This window comes from Trichoplusia ni, chromosome 23, assembly GCF_003590095.1.
Source record: "Trichoplusia ni isolate ovarian cell line Hi5 chromosome 23, tn1, whole genome shotgun sequence".
Taxonomy (NCBI): domain Eukaryota; kingdom Metazoa; phylum Arthropoda; class Insecta; order Lepidoptera; family Noctuidae; genus Trichoplusia; species Trichoplusia ni.
Genome location: NC_039500.1, coordinates 626,180 through 650,397, shown reverse-complemented (window position 1 = coordinate 650,397; position 24,218 = coordinate 626,180). Strand labels below are relative to the sequence as shown.

The window sequence follows — 24,218 nt, the reverse complement described above, 5'->3', positions numbered from 1 at the left end:
ACATGTTTTACGAATAACGTTTTTCATTACCCCACTATTAGCCATAGGTATTTGACATCAGACTGTTCTATCCTAAAAACATTTATTCGAATCCCTCAAGACGAGGACTGATGTCATTTCCGCCATCACCTTAGCTTACCTCCTTTGCGAGTACACATAAAAGTGTATAAAAACAGAGAACATAAAAGCGTTTAATTTAAAACTTTCAAACGCAAAAAACAAATCAAAAGGAGGTTATATTATCGTAACTTGAACTAATTAATCAAATAAAAAAAACATTGAAATTCAACAAAAAAGGTTTAAATCAGATAAAGGTCTGTAATCTCTTTTCAGCCTTAATCAAATAGGCTTTGTCTTGTTGTGCCTAGACTCTGGTCCAACGAGTGTTCTTATTAAAGTCAACATCAATAGCTACGGTCATTAAACAGGATTTGTTTGTTTGGTCCCTCATTAGATGAGTATTTATTTAAAAGCGTGTTCAAATAAATTGGAGGAAAACAGTACTAAGAGTAAGGTTACGCCATGCACGTAGCAGATTGTGTATGTTTGTTATTTTTTTACATACAACGGACGTATTTCAAACAGGGCCTTGATTATTTCAAATAATTTTATCATTTACTATTGAGAACTAGGTCAAAGTTTTTGAAGCGATAAAAAGTGTTTTTCGTGTCCTAATTTGTTTGTCGTAACAGAAATTTTAAATGCTCTACAACTCTACTTTATCCCGTTGTCATTTTACTTCTGCGACTGAATCATTAAAGTCTACAGTAATGGATAAAAAAGTGTTAAATTGTACACAGGGACCGTTGCCCTAATTCGGTTGGTAATTGCTACGCAGCTACGGCTACACGGCTACGGATAGCGTCAGCATTAAAACGCGATCTGTCAGTGCTACGACAAATCCCCGACAGATCATCCGGACGATAAATTAGAACAAACCCTGTTGTAGCAAAGTTTTGTATAGTTGCTGATTTATATGTTATGTTCATTTGTTTGTAATTAGTTGTTTTAGGAAGCAACTGTTCGGTGGTATGAAGAAATGAGGTGGAAGTCTACTTATAGGTAATGTCGATAGGGTCGATAGGGATAGGAGAAGCTAAACTTCTATAGGTATTGTATTATATTCTGGGATTACCCCAAATATGATATACCTCGTAGGTACTAGCTGGTCGAAAGTCAAACGAAAGGCAAAACAACGTAAACGAAAATCAGAAAAATCCCCAACAACATAAAGAAAAAATGTACATCCACATTTATTACCTCAAGCAGCTAATAAACAGAAAACGAAATTAATCAAACTCCGAATCTACTTCAAATGATCTCAATAACCACAGGACCGTGAAGGGAAAAAACCGTTTCCAAGAAATTCAATGCTTAGCTCTTAAGGGGTAACTTAAATAAAGGGAAGGGGAAGCTGAGGTATAAATCGTTGCGGTATCTGAAGGGTAGACAGAACTTTCTTTATTTATTATTTGACAAATCTTGTAATTAAACTCCATCGCATTTTAACGGACTCTAAATTAATTTAACGTTTGCAACTTCCCATTTTATACTTGTAATCGTTTTTCGAGTTTGCGGATTTGTGAACAATGATTTTAAATTAAAAGTATGAATTTATAATTAGCAAGTTATTTGATTTTAAATGTGTTTGTTTTCCTGTTTGTGTTTTGGCGGTTTAGTTTATTGCATTTATGTATTTTTTTAAATGTAGCCATACTACCATTGTTAGTATATTTCTAGGAAAAAAATATTAATGTTATCAGTTCCAAAAGATAACTTTGGGTTTATGAGGATATTACTTGATTAAGGTGTCCAAAGGTAATAAGCTTGGAAAGAATATCTTATTTTGGTTGACTACTGTTCAAATTCACATTGTTATATCTCAGACACCGAATATCAGGCCTTCCAAATTTGGAAGTTATGTAATAAATACATTATCATAAACAAACGCTCAAACATACTTCAAAGTTCTTCTCAATTGTGGCTGGAATTATGAGCGTTATATCCAATACATAATAACATCGGTTTCATGGAGTCGCGAAAAGTTTTCTATCGAAGGCTCTGTCGGAGGGCCGGTCAATGATTCCTGCCAGTCTAGCTTCACAAACTTTCCCCATAAAGGCATCGAAATATGTTGTGATATTTCTCGGATAACAAGCAAAGTTTTGTCCTTCGGTAGTCATAAAAGCAGGCGAGCTTGTGGTTGAATTGTCAAGGAAGTGATTCACGGGTTTTAGTGTTTTGTCTAATATTTTCTGATGAGAATTTTGACTAGTTTGATTTGATTTCATTTCATGATACTTAGTATTTTAATATATTTTGCGTATCAACAGGTTACTAAATTATATTAATATTTTTTTTCTTGTTTTCACTCTCTATATCTGTTAGTACTAGTAAATACTAGAATATGAGTTCGTAAGGAGTACTTAAAAAGTCTATACCTTGTCTATACCTTACGGATAAGAAACCATCAACAAAATACAGTCAGAGAATTCTACGGCCAGTAACGTCCGCATAAAACCTTATTGAGGCACTTAATTATTTCGACATCAAAGCTAATGAGAAGATTTTTCTTTTTTCCTCCCGTTTTGGTTCCGTTCATGTGATAAACAAAATATTATTTAATTAAACTTGAGAATTCCGTCGACACGGTGCCGTCAAATTGCGCTGGGTTAATTTTGATTCATTTTGTTGCTTCGAGCTACCTGTTTTAAACTTAATTATGTCGGGGCTCACTTCATAAGTAGCTATCTAATTTCACGTCCAAAGACTCGAAAAGCTCTAATTAAATTCTTTGTACAAGACAAATAACAATGATTTTGTATGTCTTCCTGTTTCATCAATATTCCGGGAAAATATAATATTTGTCTGTCAGATGTTATGAAATATTTTGGAGAGAGGAATGGGGTAAGACATTGATTAATTATATTGGGACGTTCAGTTTCGGCTTGTTTTAGTCGAACGAAGAAAACAATTATGTATTTATAGAAATATGATAACAAGATTGAAAGAGCAATTGTACGACTTTTATATCACTTATAAACATATTCATTTTTAAACTAAAAATCCGACATAAATAACATAATCATCATTTTCGTCCCATTTTTAACTCTTGTTTGTCTACCACCTTTTTAGCATTGGAATTTTAAATATCAGGTAGGGTCCACACAAAATTATGTTAAGCAAAGGGTTGTCCATATTTTCTCTTGCTTAATTCCGTCGTGCATTCGGAACTCGGCTTTGGTTTGTTACCGGGCGCCGGGAACCTGTTGCTATGGGCCCCTAGTATACAAAGCTTTCCAACGCTAGAACTACACAGGACGGCTTCAGACAGGTATCTGTCTGCGTTTCATCATTTACTTTTTTAACTTAAAAGTAGTTTTTGTACTAAAAGTACTGGAAAAATTCAAAATTATAGATGTACAAAGGTGCTGCTTGTTAATCTCTACCGCAGGCAAACCTAAAAAAAATATATTTTGAATTTTTATTTCCATTTCGTGTAGCTACAATGATCTTAAATGTAAGAACCTACACTATTTGTCTAAGAGCCTAGGAAGACTAAAGACTTACCGTCGGCCTATAAGGATGGGTTTTAGACGAGAAGCAGAACGACATCATTTAACAACAGGCAGTCTTTTAACCTACATTTTTTACATTTTATCTTGAAATTTTCACAAATGAGTATTTATGTTGCGTCTAAAATTATAAAGAATTATTATTTTACACAGACATGTATAACAAGCTAGACAATCATTTGTCAACAGCAATGCAAGAGATTTCAATTCCATGTACCCATCAATCAAAGGTGACACGAACATTGTTAGTTTTAATTGTCTATTTATAACTGCAATGGCTTTTGCCAAAATACTATGTTATGAATTATAATTATAGTTATATTTATCATTAGAAAATCATCAGCAGATCAGAAACCATGAAAGATTATCCACAATTTTATTAGAAGTATGGGCTGAGGTGGAGGGTTTATACTTTCGACTTCTATTACATAGTACATAGGTGAATGATTGTTTTAATAACGCCTGACTAGTTTTGGACTCAACCGGACCAACCTTAGTCATAAAAAATGGCGGTTGAAAGAGTACTACAAAGTTACGAATTAATGAATATATATTATTATGCTTTATAACACAAAGTGAGTAATTGGGTTTTTAATTAGCATGTATAAAATGTTGTATCAAACATGACTTATATTTCGGACTCGTAACTTTTTTCCTGTAATAAACCAACCCCCTTGTATCCCTAATCTTAACCTTAAAACAAAGAACACACGCCTAAATAATAGGGAATTATAATTTATTTTTTATTTACGCTATTAACAGCGAGGGTCGAATACGATCCTTTAGGGAGGATCACGTAGGGACTCGGATCAACACGCAGAGGCCCCGTCGAGAACTTTAATCTAAAATGGAATGGGACAAATGGAGACTATCCACAGCTGCTGCTTCACTAGACAAACGATTTTAAATTCTAATCACTATGACTTAAAATACATTTTTGTTTAACGTTGTAATTACAAAAAGATGGTGCGAAATTGTGTGCAGTGTTTTGTTAATTTTCTTAATGATTTTTTAAAACTATTTCCAAAAAAAAAAAATTTTTTGTCTTACTTTACCCTTGTCATTTGATTTCAAACTCTTTGGAAGCTCAAAATTGAATTTAAAACCGATTTATAACAACTTTCCATACACACTTAGAATAACAATAGCTAAATTTAAATAGAATTTAGACACAAATCACAAATTATACAAAGAATGAGCAAAAAATAACAAAAGCAAGCGAAATAACATTTTTCTTTTTATCAGACCGTGTGCCTAAAATGCTGATACAGGCAGCTTTGTGGAGAGAAAAACATTTGAGCATAACTCCCGAATATTCGTGAAATACGTACGATTTGTGGCGGCAGAATAATGTAGTTCCTACGTGATACGCGAGATGGAGCCTGTGTCACGCTCCGCCCCAATTTATGTTGATGACGTGCGTCTATGAAGTGCACAGTGGGCCCTCACAAATAAGGGAGGCGATGTTGTTTTTTAATTGAACGCCTATTTCAAGAGCGTTTGGTTCTGAAGCTTGTTGGTGTTAGGGTTTTTGATTCTGAATTACTCGCAACGGTTGCTTTTCGAGCTTTTGTAGCTGAATTGTATGAATTAATTTGCTTTCATAGCTTTTAGAGTTAGTGTCATAATTAATTTAATGATATAGATAATACATATAAGAGAGATAATATGTTATAGATGTAATTAAATAGAAAGAGACGGGCTATTTTTATCAACGTAAGCGAGATTTAAACGTGCAAATCCTTCAGTAAAAGCTAGTGTGATAAATGTACACAGCCATCAAAAGAGATTACTATAAAAACTACACACAAACTATCTATACGAAATGAAAAACTATGATGTACGATCGTCACAAATAGATAAAACTAGTAAAATCTACACCTAGTTCAACTATTGACACAGTTTGGGCGAAACGATGTGAAATAAATCCATTTTTTAGATTGCTTTGGCATACAAAATTGGCATGTAAAATGTTGGTTGTCACAAATATTTGATGCGTATCAGATTTCGTAGTTGCTGAATATTTACTGCTCATGAATTTATCTAAAAAAAGTGTGCAAATGGGTCAGTGAGGTCTTTTTGCGATGATTTGTGGAATGGTAACATTTCAAATGGAAATAATAAATGTATATTATTAGGTACCTATACATAATAAATATTTAAACTGAGCATACGTTACCTATAAGCAAAAACCTACCTACTGTTTGTTTTTTTTTTGTTCTCTGGCCCACTGTGTCCCACTGCTGGGCAAAGGCCTCCCCCAAATCCTTCCACAATTTTCTACCCATTGTATTATATTTACTTATGACATCAATAGATACTTAAAAACACTATTTTATACCAAGCAAAACTAGGGCTGCGGAACAAAAAAAAACAAAAAAAGCTTTCCATGAAGTTATTATCAAAGCTACACAATAAGTTTATGAAACTAAATAATATCAAAAACCTTCTTTGATCGCGCCGAAGCATATTAATTCTACGATAAAATATATTTAAGCCATAAATAACAGCAGACGCCATTCGGTATCATAAATTTAATATGCGGGGCGTCTTGACAGCCCTATTCTTTAAATACCTTGGCACATGGACGGAATAGCACGATATTGAGAGCTCATTTACAAACTATTACAAAAACAAAAGACAACTCGGAATGGTGTCTTCGGATTAATTGTTAAAGGGTTACGATGAAAATTGTAATTGATCGAAAATTATCAAAAAATACTTGAACCTGCTATGATCTTGTGTGTTAGGACTTAGGAAACGAGATGACGTATGACAGTCATAGTAACATCTAGTTTTAGAACATTCTTATCTTCTGGTTGAAGCACCAACCTATTGAGATACTTTTCTCGATATATGACCAACTGATGAAGTTTAATTATTCTCCGATTTTGACAAAAAAAAGAACAAACAAATGTATAAATAGGTTAAAGTCTCAAAAAGGCATTATTTTCGAAATAAAAGTTAAAATCCAAATGACGGAATGTAAGCTCAGACCTCCCATTAGTTGAATGGCTGAACGTCAGATTCCTTTATCGTCCGCGCAGCTACGGATATAAAAATATACAAAATTTTGTCCAAAATACAAAAAGAGACACGCATGTGGTGTGGGTTCTGAGTACGATACAGGTTAAGCTAATTTTTTTTTCTGTTGTTAAAAGAGATTTTGTTTTTCGGAGTTCATTAATACCGCTTTCAAATTATTACAACAGATCTATAATAATACAAATTGATTATGACTTATCGTATTAGAATTGTTCATGATGAGAACTCAATTATCTAGGTCAGCGGTGCCCAACATTTTCACTCCATTTATGCACTCATGAACTCTCTTTACTTCAATATCCGCGACACAATCACTTTTCACGACGCGTCACGCTGCCAACGTTTATACTCAGCAAATTTATACTGATGCGAATTACTTATATCAACAACGATGGTTGAACATTAAATCCCATTGAAAATTTCGCTCGACAAACGAAACTGCGACCCAGTTGTCTGAATAATCCCTACATAAGCTAGATATCCTGTTATCCCGTAGCACGCGAGTGGCGGGACACATCGCTGGCTCGAATCCAACCTGTCCGATGGCCTCATCTCGTTGCTGCTCGACATAGCCCGTTGGGTCTTGTTATATCCCGTCACATGGGACAGTGCCATACCGTCTCGGTGTCAACCCGCTATGACTCCAATTTGCTATAAAGCGGTGGCCCGCCGCACTCACTTCACTGCCGACGCCCGCCGCCGCGCGCCGCCCGCTCTGCGGTGTCGTTAAAATTTTACGTTCAATACTGCTTTGATAGCGGAATAAAGCGGACATTATAAATAGTATTTAGATCTTTTTTTTTCTAAAGTGGTTACTCAACCTAGCTATTTCAGTCCGCGTGACTGACGCTACTTGTCATTTGAGACATTCGGCCGCTTGACGCGTGACGTTTTGATGCATTTGGCATTTGCGTCATCGGAAACGGGGAGTATGATAATATTTTGTGTAAAGTTTGTACAGTTCATAAACCTGCATAGTTACCCAAATTTACTCCAATAGAAATCTTGAGAAAGTAATCGTAGAATTTGGGATTGCTTCTGTTCATCTATGGATGGATATTTAAAATTATTTTGGAATAGGATAATCTCAATTAAAGTTGTTCAAACAGAGTGCTGGCGTGTTTCCAAGGCGGTCGGATGGCCGGCGGCGCGAGGGGGAGTCAAGTCAGCGATTGTGATCCACTCACTCGCTAAAAGGGTAGAGAGGATCCGTCGCCCACTCGTCTGGTTTGAGGCCCTTGGAATAGTTCTCATGTCTATTTTAGATCATTGTATACATACATATATATCATGGGATTTCTGTTTGTTCAGGGGTAGGGTCATTTGTTTGTGTTAATCACAAAGTTTTGTTCTTCGCAAATATTTTTTGTAGTATCCCTAATTTGTACCATCACCCTTATGTCATTGAATTGTTTGGGTTTCTGATCCCCACATAAAGCGGGCATCTTGTTAAGTGTCTTAGTAAAGTGTCATATATAAGTCAGTGTGTCAAGAGATATCTCGCCTGGACAGAGGAAGTTCGGAGCCTCGGTTTTACGCCCATGGGGGTTGTAGAGGTTCATTATCTGCAGCAATGGACGCTCGGACGCCATCACGGACGCGATAAAAAACCCAACATTTTATCTTTGAACTAAATGTTGGACGTGCGGTTTTTTTATGTTGGTGAGCTTAATAACGATGTACGGAAGCGAAATTGATTCAGCTGTATTTTATACAGTTTAAGGATTTAAGGTTTTTCAAGAATTGGCAGTAAGCGTCGTATGCATATACAAAGCTTACTGGAGATGCTGCTTTTTTATTTTGTGAGAGTAGTCTGAAACATCAAATTGGATCTAAATGGCAACTTAGAAAGAACTGCAATCTTTTGACTCTCGCGTACGTATATATATATATAGGTACGATATATATATATATATATATGTATATATATGTATATATATATATATATCTATATATATTATAGAAAACTTTTAGGCCTGTCAAAAAAAGAGAAAACAGAAATTAATTATCCCATATTCAGATCTTAATACCAAAATATACCGTTATTGTTGCAAGTAAAGGAGGCCTGATATCCTCCTCCGTTCCTTAGGGAGGTGCTCGTAGGCTGTTGATCCCAACTGTCATTAGAAGCTTAAAATGAAAGGGTATATACAAAGCAAGTACTTGTATGAAGTGATTCCGTGTACGTTAACGGGTTATATTGAATTTAAATTAATTATAAAGGTATTTCGAAAGGGGAAACTGGATCAGTTATGTGATCTAGAATAATTCCGGAAGAATTATGTATTTAGGTATAAGAGGATCCAAAAATATGGACATTATAATAGTTTTCTACGTTTTCTATGACTCGAAAAATTACTGCTTTTTAGGATTTAACATAGATATGACGCATTTGCCAAAAATAAGAGAAATTGCTAATAATATAAAAACTAGGAAGACGAGTGTGATTCATTATATAACCTGTAACTTAACATTGAGAACAAATTTACTTACTAATTCAAGGTAAACAGTACTGATATCTTAATTTTAGTTATCTAGGTCAAATATCAGGCGAAACTTCTCTCTAATTCTTCTCTCAATAATTTCAAGAAAATGTTTATTTATAAATAAAAACGCCCATAATTACACAGTACAGGTTAAAATAATACCACAACCAAATGGGAATCTTATTTTAATTGCCCAAAAATACTCCACAAAATTCAAAGAATAGCTCAAATCGAAACAAAACACTCTAGGGTCATTAAGATCTGATAAGATGGCTTCTTAAACGGACAATCGGGAGCAAACAACATTTCTACTTGTATTTTTAATTAAATTGAAATATTCATTCGTTTCTGCCTACTTACCGACATTTATTTAAGGACAAAATTCCTCGTTACGGGAGGGTCCTTAGTCAGATTAAATTTCCGCTCGGTCCACTTTTGGCCTAGAATGCCCTTTATTACCCCGTTACAAAAGGTTTCGTGTAGCTCTACAATATTAGAATATCATTCATTTTCTTGAAATTCCCTTCGTTCCGTATTTTAATAGTGTTAAGTTTGATGTAACTGTCTTTGTGTCAATTTAGTGCTCATGATCTCACATATTGGGTTTTTCGACAGTGGTAGCTCAGGCAATGTTCATCGAATTAGATGGAAAGTTATAAGAAAACTTTAAAACAATAGGAATGACATCCTTTTTCGTCGTTTATATAAGAAATTGACCAGATTGACGCTTGAAGAAATAGGTTTGCTTCGGTAAGCGAAAAACATTTTAACAAGCGTAGAATTTAAAAATTTATCGATAATAAATTGAATCTACGATAAAAGCAAACTGTATGAAAAATTAGTCTTCAACTTTAAAATTCACTCACAAAACCAAACCTACAAGCCATAGCTCATTACACTTCCATTCAATAAAACTATATTATCACCACAATACGGACCGCCGGTTATCTTTCACTTTTATTTTATTACGAGGGTTAAGCTATATTTCCCCCAGAATGGGTTGTTACACACGACAGTGTTATTTCGAGACGAGACGTCGTGCGAACTACCACTAAACACTTAATAATGCGTCCGCAGTGCGTTAGTGAATGCATTAAAATATAGCGGCCAAGAGTTCCGGCAAAAATAAAATTCGTCTTTGGAGAGTAACATCTTTTGTTATAGACTTTTAATCGTAATAGGTATTGTTAGTCAGACTTTTCTTAATCGGGATTAAATATGAGCCCTTTTGTCACCAGAAGTAGCTGTGTTTCCGCAAAATTTTAGTGTTCCAACTGAAATCTAAGTCTGTGTGTTTTGGTATATGTGACTTTTATATTTGTGGAGCCTCCCGCGACATAACAACCGAATTCTTTACTTCAGTTGTCAATAAACTAAATATATACGAATGTGTCGAAAGGAAAACTCAAAAAAATGGGCCTTCCATAAGGTAAACTTATAAATTCAAGTCCAACAAACATTCTACTTCAATTTCTCAACTTTGCTTAAGTGACAGATCACATCAATGCCCCTGTATTTCCAGTAACTCATTACTGTAAACTTAAACCTTTCAATGAATCACAAGCCTAAACTTTTTCAAGTAACCTTAAATACAAGTGCAGAAAATATTTAAACAGAGCAGTAACGTAAAACCTTCATTTTGTTTTCATTAAATATTTGCCAATATCAAGTTCTGGACATGTCTTGTATATTTTATGAACGGAAAATCCGATGCTCATTAGCCTAATCCCGTTCGATCCGCGCCGGCGAAAACTCCGAGTAAGTAGCCAACTTGGCCCCTTTTTCCCTTTTTATGCCTTTTAAATGGCGGAACGTTGTTTGATTTAACTGATAAGTTGTAAAACATTATCTAGAGTACAGTTTTTTTCCTTCCCCTTGCGAAAGGATAAACAAAGTTCTTGCTTGAAGATACAGTCAAAGCGATATTTTTTGCCCTTGTTTCAGTGTATTTCATTAGTTGTTTCCAGTGTCGCTGTTGTTTTTTTAAAAACAACGGCTTTAGGTCTGTGCTGTCGCAAAGTATTTTATAATTCAATTTACTTTGTTTAGTTAATGCACTTTTTAATGTTTTGTAGAAACGATGAGTACAATTGTAAAACAAGTCGTTTTCAGCCGTCGTACTACTGTATATTGGAGCGTTGTTTATACGCGTATCAAACAAAGCTAAGAATAATTTCATTGCTATGAATAATCAGCTATAAATTGTTCCGCCACGCCGCCGTACAGCTATCATCATCTTCTAAGAACGGAACTGAAATAAAAATCGAATTTCAACTTTTATGTCCATCATAACATTCCTGCCATATCATTCGCAGACACGTCCGCTGTACACTGAAGTAATACGTCAAAAGAAATCCGAGGCATCTTGTTCATGCTGCCCCTTTGACACTAAGGCCAGCATAAATCAAACACGAAAACATACAAGCGAGTAAAAAATAAATGGAACTGACACCCGCCGTACGAGTTCCATCTGGCCGCCATATTGACTCCCAGCTGATTCATAACAATCTGTACATTGCATTCGATAAAATTAAATGGTCCGTAATATGTTGAACACATCATCGGCTCAAACGTTCGGTAACGATGAAATAACTCACGATTCAGATTACATGTCTATAAATATTTTTTACGAAAATATACAAATAGAGTTGTGTATTACGCATGAATCCATGAAAGGAAAATGGTTTTTGAAAGCTTACTTCGAGATGCGGGTCAGAAAAAGAAATGGTTTGTTCTTGTTTTAAAGCCTTTAAATTACCTAGACGGATATAGATGTTTCGGACCAAGGCGAGTAATAATGTCAAATGTCCTAAACATTTGACAATTGACAATTTTTTTTGTCTCCCAAAAAATGTATGTCCTTAACAAAGTTTCTTAACCTCGATTTTAATTATAAGTTTTTGTTGTTATAATATAACATCAACAGGAGTATACTATCTGTAAGCATAAAGCCTGGTAGCTTATGCCGGGCGCATAGACAGACAGTGGAACCTAAGTAAGATGGCAGCTCTATAAACAGTAAATGTTTAAAAGAGATTTAATAAAATTAGAATTAATTAAATTTTAATAATTTTAATAATTATTTCACCAAGTGTGCGAATCGCCAAAAAAAACCTACGATAAAATGTCACTTTCCCTTATTTTCCACGCAAATATATTCGTATTCTACAGCGTAATCATACTCCGAGGTTCACACCATGGCCTTGCAAGGAGGTTAACGACAAAAGACGGATTAAGCCGACAGCGGTAATCCAGTACTAAAGTCTCAGAAGTGGTTGTGCGTGCGAGTGATGTCTTTATAGCAAGGACTCGGATTGACAATGGAAACTAAGAGATTTACGAGCGCCACACTCTGAAAGCGTGTCTAAAATCTATTACAACTAATTTATAGCGCTCCAGAGTGGTATTTTAGTGTTTTTTTTTATATTTTTAGAACTTTATTTGATTTTGATTGCAATGTTTGCCGAGAAAATTCGGTGTTCTAGCAGATCATGTTTAGCAGTCAAGCAGTGGTAGTCTGCTTAATTGTGATAGTCTGCATGTTATAGATAGTTAATATCTTACAATGACCAGTCGAGATCAGCGATTGGTTCTGGAATTAATAAATTTTCCATAAGGACTATATTAACGAAATTTCATATCAGAAGCCATTTTACAATTTTCCGGAATTCAATCTTGCTTTTTATATGAGAACATAACTCTTTAAATTCAGTTTCTGTTCATAAATATCAAGCGCGTATTATTCTTATATATGTAGGTATATGCCATTATGCCATTATAATGTAATTTGTAACCCACGAGACTAACTTAAGTAATTATTGTATTTAACGAGCCATGTTCACATGAAAACGTAAAGACAAATGAAACAACCTCAAGCAATCAAATGTTTTGTTAAGTAGCTTCATAAACGTCTGTAAATGTTTTATGACGTCATTACACTAACTTTTATTGCGCTTTTGTGAAATGAAAGTTGTGGCGTTCGGGATTGAAGACGCGACATGCAACGGCAATTGTTTTTACTGTCTTAAGCGAAGTTGTGGAACTTTATATAGTATACGTAATGATTTTTAATCTTTTGTTGATGAGTGTTACATAGTTTAAATTGTAGTGTGTCTTTTGTTACTCAAACCAAATTTCAATGGAATAATGAATGTATGAAATTTTTTTTTTACCAATTTGTGACTAAAACTTTTACTTCGTGTTTTTACTGAAACTCTTACATTGTAAAAGATCTTCGTAAAGTTTTAGCAACGATAAAGTTCATAGTTTTTCACATTCAGAAATATAAACGCTGGCAGCACTAAAGAAATTTAGATATAGATCGATAAAAGTCGTTAAACGACTATCGCCGAACTGCAGTTGCTATTCAAATGCGATGCGATTTGGAAGGCGTCCATGGCAGAACGTCGGACGGCGGCCATTATACCTAACCAGTCTAACATGACCTCGTAAACTCTTCGAAAAATACGCTATAGAGGTCTACTTTATCTGGGCCCGTTATACCTGGGAGAGAGCAGTGATGAGCCAACTCGCAGTTATATACCTCAATCGCCAGCTGTTAAGCTCTAAACGAGGCCTTATGGCGGGAAAAAATTACAGATAAAACAGAGGGTAGTGTGCGATCGGTAGGGCAGTAAAGGCTGGGTATCGATAAGACTTGGGAAAATAAGTCTTTAGCTTTATTTGAAGGTTAATAGCTTGAGGAAACGCAAACGTAACTTGATTTTGAGGCATTTGTAGACATTTTTGTGTCTCTACTTTTTGGTTAAAATTGATAGAGACAACATATCATTTTACGGCGATTACAATGGGGCTGTGGATATGTTACATTCCTCTAGGCGCTAATGTCATATTTCTCGAATGTATAGAAATGACAAGGAAAAGTCATGTCCATGCGTTTGAAGTTTTCTATTCAAACAAAAGAGAATGTCCAAACCCTTTGCGCTAGTTACAATTTACGCGGCATTTGGGGATGCCGCGGGGGACAGCATTTAATTTTATTCAACACTTATATGACAAGATTAAGCTCCTCATCTTAATATGTATCCATTAATACTAGATAATCATTTACTATAATTGTTCTCATAATATTTAGACGTAAAATTATGAACGCCAGCCGCGCTATCATCTAGTCTCGAAAGTAATTAGACTGGGTTATATATTTGCTAATTAATTGAGAAGGAAAACTAAGAATTATGCCGAGCGTCGCCACGTGTACGCTTTAATGAGAGTTGGTCTGATTCTAATGAATAAGTATGTAATTAAACTGAAGGATACTCTTTTGGTGAGTCAGAGAAACGCAGAAACCGTTTTAGATTAGTCTAGATAGCAGACTATTATGCTATCTTCTATTGACTGTAGCTTATTGAAAATATTGTCTTATTTTCTCCCTAGGAATATCATACTAAACAGAATATATAATTGCTTCTAAAGTTCTGAAATAAAGATATATTTGAAATAAATTACTTTGGCTAGATTTAATCATTAACTATCCAGATTATTGTATTATAATGTAGAAATCAATAAATATTGGTGTATTTTATCCTCGTCTATTTAAAATTAAATTTTAATACATTAATCTTCCAAAATTTATATCACATTTTCACGCTATCCATCTCGCTTGCCAAAAAATATCTCCTTAATTTCATAAAAAACACGGTTTTTAACCATAACTCACTCAAAGGAATTAATTTATCACGCTCCGCTGTCATCATAATCTATTTAAAGCCGTGTAAACCGCTTCGAACTATTTAAAGCAATTAAATCATCGCAAATTAAATTAAAAATAAATTGATAGAACATGAACAGAAAACACGTCTCAATTTTGTCAGAAATACTTCCTGTTGTAAAGATTCCGTCGAGAATTTATCACAGGGACGATGGGCCCTGAAGTAGAGTTGCCAATTAGTGAAGTGTATAATGGTACAGATTCACGACGGATTGAACCTTGTTAATGAGCCGACTACAGTACACTCGTAATAACACTGAATTTTACAATAATAATTCGAAGCCAGCGAGGAAGGCAACACGAAAATGATTTTCGAGAGCAATATCAAAGCTCTAGTGTTTGTATTCAATGTGGATATCTGTCCAATGTTCAGCATGGGTTTATTAATTCATGTATTTCAATGACCGAATAATGAATTTTCGAAGCTATGTTGATTAGAATTGGTGGTTTTGTTACTGCCATAAACACTGTAATATTGTTTCGCTTTCGATTCGATGTGGTTTTATTGAATTGGTTTTGAAGTTTGTAATAAAGCAATTGCAATAAGAGATATTAATTACAAATATAAACTGGTGTATATTATGGCGAAACTGGATCATGATTTATGCTGTTGAAATTTTGGTTTCAGCGTTCAAATTTCAAACTGATAGAATTTAGTATTTCATCTATATATTTTTTTTAAATAAATGCTTTTTTCGCAGAATTTTGTTGGTTTTCTTCTAATAATGCATTGTGTAATATGTGGCGTGTTTCTGGTTAAATATTATGTGTAAAAAGGTTCACGTGCCTCGGAAACCTACTTTTGTGACCGATTTCTTTCCACTCTCAGTAGTCTGCGGTAGGTGGGTACCTATGATAGTAAAAAAACAGAAAGTGTTTAAAGTTTGCAAAAAATATATGCCTATTACTATTAGTAAGATTTTTTGACTGCCTCAATTTCAATTTAAGAGGTAATCGAGACCCCTTATCTTATTCTAATGAAGTCCAAAATTAAACTAAAAATTACCATCTAGCAATGACATTTACTTTAAGATTTTTAGTTATATTAGTTTTGAGTCTATTTAAACAAACCCAATAAAATCCAAGGCCTAAAGCGCAGTTCGTTGACGCCTACAATACATGTTTATTCCTAGCCGCCAACGTCACGTATATGATGTACGTATAGATATGTATGTTCGTGCGTATAGATGACAAACGTTGTTTGTGAAGTAAATAGGCTCGGGGCTGTATCTTACCGAATTCACCGCTGCCATAGTACATGGGCGTCGTCGGCTACCAACTCATTCTGAAACAAATGATAGGAAATTATTATTTTATGTCTAAGAAATCAATATGTTTTAATAGATTTTAGATTACTTATTTTACATATTCGTAGTTCTTTCATCGCATCAAAAAAACTCTGCTCCCTACAGTTTGACATGATACAAACCGGTATTACTGCCATGCATATATTTCTCAGGAAAAAATATATTGTATAATAATATCTAATGTCGACTGTAACTTTAAATAACACAATAGAGAACGCAGAAATAATTACGTATCTCGTAATTTTGACAAATATATTTAGTCTCAACCACAAGGTGACGCACAAATAAGTGCCCAGTTTCCAAAGAACAAGTATTACGAACACATGATTAGTGCATTAACTCTAGTATTTACGACACCACGAATAGCATAAACAAAGGAAACACTAAACGTGACGATTCATAAACATATCAGCCATAAAATATGGCATGAAATGGAAATTTTGGACAACAACTCTGGGCAACACATGGGGCATGGCATATTACTCCTAATTGTGTAGCCGTACGTATGTTTATGTAGCTGGTTGTAAATTTCGCATGACCAGTATCGAATGTGAAAACATTAAGTGATCATAAAGTAAATTAACCTAAAAGCAATATCGTAAACGCCTAAGTCAGCGCGGCCTTGTTGACACCGTGAGATGTGACTCAATGCTGTCTCGAGCGAGACGCTTCATGCCTAGGGCTGGTACCTTCTCAATCATGAGTTACGACCATTTAGTCTTTGATGTAAAGTGTTTTACTTGTTGTACGAAAATGCTTGGTCATTCGGTATTTGTACTGTGTTTGATTATCAAATAAAAAAATTCAAACTGATTTAGAGTTAAAATTATCTTATAGACTGGTTATTAGGCTATCTAAATCTGGTTGGAAGTTATTGAAGCTTTGGTTTTTATTAAATTTTAAAGCAAATGAAAACCTGAGGCCAAATTTAATTGAAATATTCTATTTTCGTTCTCAAAATAAACAGTCTAGTAGAGATTAAATGTTAGACAAAATTTGCCTAGACAAAAAAACAGTCCGAAAACAAACCCACTAATGACTCAATTAAAATTTTCCGCACATTCTAAAAGTTTTGTTCACGTCACAGCCCTACGACAAACATTACTCGTGTCATACAAATATACACCTAAACACGATAGCATAAGTTATGAAATCACTCATCCGGCGACGTAAGATGTTCGTCTCGCGACAAATAGAATGGTCGCGTTCGGAGTCAGTGGGGCAAGCTTCCAAGTCCATTAATAAAATTGAATCAGACGGACATTCCGAGCACAATGTGCACGTGCGGAGATAAATAAAACTTCATGGTATTAGCAGACGGGCGTTTTGGGAATGGTTTCATGGGACAACTTTAACGACCAATTGATGATATCCCGATGTCATGAGATCAAAAGACGAAACGTCTATATTCAGGTTGCGGATTTAAATTAATAATATTAAATTTAATTATTATTGGTAAATAAAATTATTAGCTAATGACAACTCTACAATTCACAAAGAAATATACTCGTAGCAGATAAATTTTAACATTTTCCCGTCTCAATTTCTCAAAAAACTTGTTGTTCCGAAAACGTCAATTGTTCACTTGTCAATCACGAGATTTGAATCGGCGTTTGGATTCACTCAATTACCGTACCGTTACTTGCATCATTTAACTTCCAATATTAAACATTGGCAGTTTGTCATAATGTAATGTATAGTTATTAACAGATCCCATTATAGTAATTAGAAGCATATTACTGACAGTGCAATCCAATTAAACGAAATAGTAAATTAAAGTTTAGTTTTCTGCCGTATGTGGACAGGTACCTTCTCAAACAAAAAAATAGATACCAGTATCTGTGTATACTAAAAATATTATATAAGTATGTTTTTCAATTGTTCAGTATCATAACACCAAATTCTTAGTTTGAACCTAGATGGCGCTGTGTAAAAGTTGTGGAATAGTAGTTTTCGAAATTGGTTTTTTTTCTTGGAAACAGTTTTTTATTTCCTTACAAATAAGCTATTTTGGAAATATAAGCGAGGTCTCTTAGAACTCGTTGTATATAATAGAATATTTTTTTCTTACTAGGGGTCAGCCCTGCAATAGAACTAAATTAAACTATAAGAGAATAAAATATGACATCAAACATTCTGGGATACTCGAAAATATTAAAGCAAGTGTCGTGATTAATACTCGGCATGTATCTCTATGTTCCAGATATCATTTATTGCATTTTCCTCAGAACTTGTCAAGATATAACGGAATCTTATTTATAGTGTTGAGTAAACATCTCTATAAGCTTTGCACTTATATTTAAATATATCAAACATTAACTGAATATTAGCAGTGTGAAATACGCCTGTTCTAAAGCTGCGTGCACATACGAACGTGCGTCGACTATAAATTAAGTTAATGTGACTCTAAAACAAAATATGAATGGGAAAAAATGTCTAGGGTCGGTAAATAGATAATAAATAAAATGTAGAGTAAAATATAGTACTGATTACAATTAATTTTAAAGTGTTATTCACAATAAATAAGTTAGTAAACCAGTTAGAGAAAAATATTTTTGACTCATCAAAATTTTTGGGGCTCAAAATGGACAGTCGCTTTAAGTAATCCGAGTTTGGTCAAAAAATCTTTTTTTGTGGATCTAATAATATTTATTTCTAAAAACCTATATGGCCTTAACCTATTTTTAATAACTATGAACCAGTTTCAAAAATGTAGCGCTACCACTACATTTTAAACCCTCTCCAAAACTCTACAATAATTAAAATAGATCTAAAACGAGGTGCTATTTAAGAAGGACGTCTTTAAACATTCGTAGCAATTCCCTTTATTAACGGAATAGCTTTGAAAAGTGACTCCGAAACAAACTCAAAGGTCCAGACGTTTCTCATAATACGGGATAATATAGACGAGATGTAGGAGTATTGTAGGAAGCCCTCTGAAGTGGCTTTTAAGGAAACAGCCAAGCTTAATTGAGTCGACCTGTGCTGACAGATGCGTAGTTTAGTTGTTCTTGATGGAGATGTTTGTTTATGTTTGTTAAGTCTTAATACAAATAAAGGAAATAAGATATTACAGGAAGAATTTTAGATGTGAAACGTCTTTTGTTTTAAATACTTTGTAGTTGTAGAGTCGACTTAAAACCAAGGCTGCAAATTTGACATGGATTTTGAGAGCGACATATTTAGTAGCGGTTCAAATCAGTATTGGACCTGCGATAGTTATGATTCCGTAAAAATAGGCTAAAGATAAAAATCGATGACTAGTAACTCGTATTTTGCACGTTCGCCTGACTACTTACGGAACTATAATCAGGAGTTGAGGGCTAGGTATATCCTTTAGGTAAAGTTTTTCTAAAGTACTTAGTGATAAAACTTGTAATGTTGACTTGGCAGAGGTCACCACGCGAAACACAGTATACGCAAAGTGTTGCAGGTTCAATCTTCAGTGTGAATTACAAACGCTTCTTCCAAGTCAGGGTGTCTTTATGTTAGAGATTTGTGAACGCAATCATATTTTATAGTCTGTGGTGTATTTCCTTTTCCCACTCTCTCTTGTCTATTACACTTCAATACTGTGAACACCGTTGTGTGCGCTAAATTAATTGTAATAAAGCAAATTACACATCTTGAACATCCAGTTTTTATTTTCTTGCTCTAAAATCATCATGGTAGCAGAGCGTGGTTACCAAGCAAGAAAATAAAGTTATTAGTTTTGTTCCGTGAAAGTATTTTGGGCTGTCCGTTTTTGAGGTTAGAAGTTTGCCGCGTGAAAAATACCGGCTACAGCAATCATGTCGAATCCCGGACACAATCCTTTCCACATCGATAGACTTGTCGGAAGAGACAATTATGCTAGTTGGAAATTCGCTGTACAGGCATATTTCGAGCTGGAAGAATTGTGGTGCTGCGTCACTGGAACAAACTCAGATGCAAAGAAGGAAACAAAGGCTAAGTCAAAGCTAATCTTGTTATTAGATCCAATCAATTATGTACATGTACAAAACGCTATTACATGTAAAGATGTCTGGGAAAATTTGGAGAAAGCTTTTGACGATAGCGGGTTGTACAGGAGGGTAGCTTTGCTGAGAGACCTCATAACAACTACTTTGGATTCTTCAAGAAATGTTGATGACTACGTTAACAAGATAATGTCGAGTGCACACAAGCTTAGAAATATTAAGTTCAATATTGATGATGAATGGCTCGGAACGCTGATGTTGGCAGCTTACCTGAGACGTATAAGCCTATGATTATGGATTAGAGAGCTCCGGAATTAAGATCAGCGCAGACGCCATTAAAACAAAACTCCTGCAGGAAGTACAATGCTCAGAGAGCTCAGCGTTCTTCACAAGGAAAAAGGTGTGAGCCATGTTAACAATATATCGAAGTTCAACAAAGGCCCAGATGTTATAAGTGCAATAAACATGGCCATATTGCAAAGAATGCTATAGCAATGTGAATAAGAAGAATTTGGAAAGTAAAATTAAAGAAGAAAGCAAGGAGAAAGGTTTTATTGCAGCATTTCAGCTTCTTCACAGTTAATGCATCCTGATTTATGGTATGTGGACTCAGGTGCTTCAATGCACATGACAAATAATTGTCAATCTATGTATGATGTCACAAGTTCACCGATACCATCAATAACAGTTGCCAGTAAGACACCGTTACCTGTTAAAGTATGGGAAGGTAAATTTATTGATGCAAGGTGATGAAGGGAGTAAAATTCAGGTAAGGCAAGTGCTATACATACCTAAACTTGCAGCTAATTTGTTGTCTGTCAGTGCCATGGTGAAAAATGGTTGTAAAGTAACTTTTAGAGACAAAGGCTGTGATATCTATGATATAATAATAAACTCTTGTGTTCAGCAACATTAGTGAATAATTTATACCAATTAGACACACACCGAGAAGTATATTGCAACCTTACATGTTCTAATAACCTAAATGATGTTGTTTTGTGGCACAGAAGGATGGGCCACCTGAATTTTACAGATGTTAACAAGTTACCAGAGTGTGCAGAGGGTGTCAATCCTTTCCCTGACAAAAGTAGAGGCTCGATCACCTGCACCACTTGTATCACGGGAAAACAATCCAGACTGCCCTTCAACAATAAAGGTACGAGAGCATCGGAGCCCCTACAGCTTGTCCACAGCGATCTCTGTGGACCCATGGAACAAGTATCACTCGGAGGTATGAAATATTTTGCTACTTTCATAGATGATTACACTAGAAAAGTGTATGTATATTTATTGAAAAACAAATCGAGTGTGCTTGATGTTTTTAAAGATTTCAAGAGTAAGGTAGAGAATGAACTTGACAGAAAGATTAAATCTATTCGTTCAGACAACGGTAAAGAATATGTCAGTACTGATTTTGAAGGTTTCTTGCGCAAACATGGTATCGAACATCAGACTAGCACTCCGTATACTCCGCAGCAAAATGGACTAGCTGAGCGCATGAACCGGTCACTAGTGGAAAGAGCAAAGTGTATGTTGTTTGATGCCAATTTGTCAAAACAATATTGGGCTGAGGCGATAGCAACAGCAGCCTATGTGATTAACCGATCTCCAACAAAATCACTTGATGGTAAAACCCCAATAGAATTATGGAGTGGTAGGAAACCAAACTTGTCTAATTTGAGAATTTTTGGCTCTGAAGTTATGGTACAAATACCTAAAGAACGACGTCAAAAATGGGATCCTAAGTCTAGAAAATTAATATTTGTTGGTTATTGCGAATCCACCAAAGGATACCGCGTACTGATCCTAGCACAAATAAAATAATTAAAAGTAGAGATGTGGTGTTCCTAGAAGGTATGGAAGGAAATAATAATAACATTTACCTACCTTGTGTGTCTAACAGAGTCCAACAGCAGTACAGCTACCTGAGGAGACCTGCAAAGAGGAGATAGAAGAAAACCTACCTGAGTCTTCTGATGATGAGTACCAGTCTGGCGACAATAATGATTCAACCTATTTACCAGATGAATCGATTGAGTTGGAGACACCTACACGTAATATAAATCTACGTCCACGGCGAAATGTCGACTACAGAGAAGAAGATGAGCCTGATGTGAGTTATTTTTGTCCTATATTTAATTTAAATGATCCAAAGACATTGGAGGAGGCTCTTTCATCTTCCCATGCTGACCAGTGGAAGAAGGCCATGCAGGAAGAATATGATTCTTTACTCCATAATAAAACCTGGTCATTGGTTGACTTACCATCAGATAAAAGGGCATTGCCCTGCAAAATGGGTATTTAAAACTAAAACTAATGAGAAAGGAGAAGTCATACGTTTTAAGGCAAGATTGGTCATCAAAGGGTATGCTCAGAAGAAAGGTTGTGATTATGAAGAGGTATATGCACCAGTGGTAAGATATACATCTATACGGTACTTGATAGCCTAGCTGCAAAGTATGATCTGGAAATATCACAGATGGATGCTGTAAGTGCATTTTTACAGGGTGACATAGACGCTGAGATTTATATGTCACAACCCGAAAACTACAGGAAAAATAACCAGGTATGCTTCCTTCATAAATCTATTTACGGACTTAAGCAGGCTAGCAGACAATGGAATATTAAGCTGAATTCTGCACTACTTAATATTGGATTGACTAGATCAAAGATTGATCCTTGTCTGTATTACTTGGTGAATCATTCAACAATGATATTCATTGCAGTCTGGGTAGATGATTTCTTAATATTCACCAGTTCTACTATAACTAGAAAAGAAATTGAAGAAAAATTGAAAGCAGAATTTAGTATGAAAGACTTAGGAGACGTGAAACAGTGCATCGGTATGAGTATAAGCAGGAATCGAAAAAGCAGGTGTGATATTGTTAGATCAAGAGAAGTACATTAACATGATGCTGGAACGTTTTGGCATGTCTGAATGTAAACCAGTCCGTACTCCCATTGAAGTAAATGAAAAATTCGAAAAGAAAATCTGAAGACAGGGATATTGATATTCCATACAGAGAGGCGGTAGGATGTCTAATATACCTTGCACATGTTTCCAGGCCTGATATTACCTTTGCTGTGAGTAAACTAAGTCAATTCTGCAACAATCCAGGACATCAACACTGGCTTGGAGTAAAGCGAGTTATGCGATATCTCCAGGCACAAAGGACCTAAAGATGTGCTATAAAAGGGAAGAGTCTCATAGTATAACAGGATACTGCGATGCTGACTGGGCTAACGACTCACTGGATAGAAGATCATGCACGGGTTATACTTTTCTGTTTCAGAATGCATCTATATCATGGAATTCATGTAAACAACAGACAGTAGCACTTTCTACTGCCGAGGCTGAGTATATGGCAATGGCGTCGGCTACCCAGGAAGCTTTGTGGCTGCAGCAGCTGCAAGCAGAGCTTGGCCAAGGCGACGATGGAGCGCTTCTTATATACTGTGACAATCAAAGTGCTATCAAGCTGGCTTCAACAGATTGTTACAAACCAAGAACTAAGCACATAGACATTCGGTGGCATTTTATTAGAGAGAATATTGTTAAATGTAAAATAAAATTTTTGTTTGTTAACAGTTGTGATATGGTGGCTGATAACTTAACTAAAGGAACCACTTTTGAGAAACATTTATATTGTATAACTAAAATGGGATTGCGTTCTGTGGGGAGTGTTAGAGATTTGTGAACGCAATCATATTTTATAGTCTGTGGTGTATTTCCTTTTCCCACTCTCTTTGTCTATTACACTTCAATACTGTGAACACCGTTGTGTGCGCTAAATTAATTGTAATAAAGCAAATTACACATCTTGAACATCCAGTTTTTATTTTCTTGCTCTAAAATCATCACTTTATGCGTTTGACTTCTTTTAGTTAGTAAATATGAAATGAAAATTTAAAATTAAAAAAAAAAGATGAACGAGAATTAGTTGTTTATACACCGTGATTTTTTAGTCGTCTTACAAAAGCAGCCCAGTTCATGTATCCAATGACTAGAACATTGGAGAACGTTCATGATAAAAAAATAGGTATTTATAAGATTTGAAAAAAATTAAATGCAGTTTTTATTCAATATTATGATGCAATTCGTAGTTTTTTAGAAACAC

General features: G+C 35.0%; 1 protein-coding gene across 2 annotated transcripts in view; it reads right to left on the bottom strand.

The window, feature by feature from the left end:
- The window catches only part of LOC113504751, a 186,362-nt gene that overhangs the window by 99,463 nt on the left and 62,681 nt on the right, over positions 1 to 24,218 (bottom strand). For both annotated transcript variants that reach the window (XM_026887180.1, XM_026887181.1), the window contains exon 2: positions 16,070 to 16,119. In XM_026887180.1, the coding sequence (XP_026742981.1) occupies positions 16,070 to 16,087 (18 nt within the window). In that variant the 5' untranslated portion in view covers positions 16,088 to 16,119. The remainder of the gene's footprint in view (positions 1 to 16,069; positions 16,120 to 24,218) is intronic.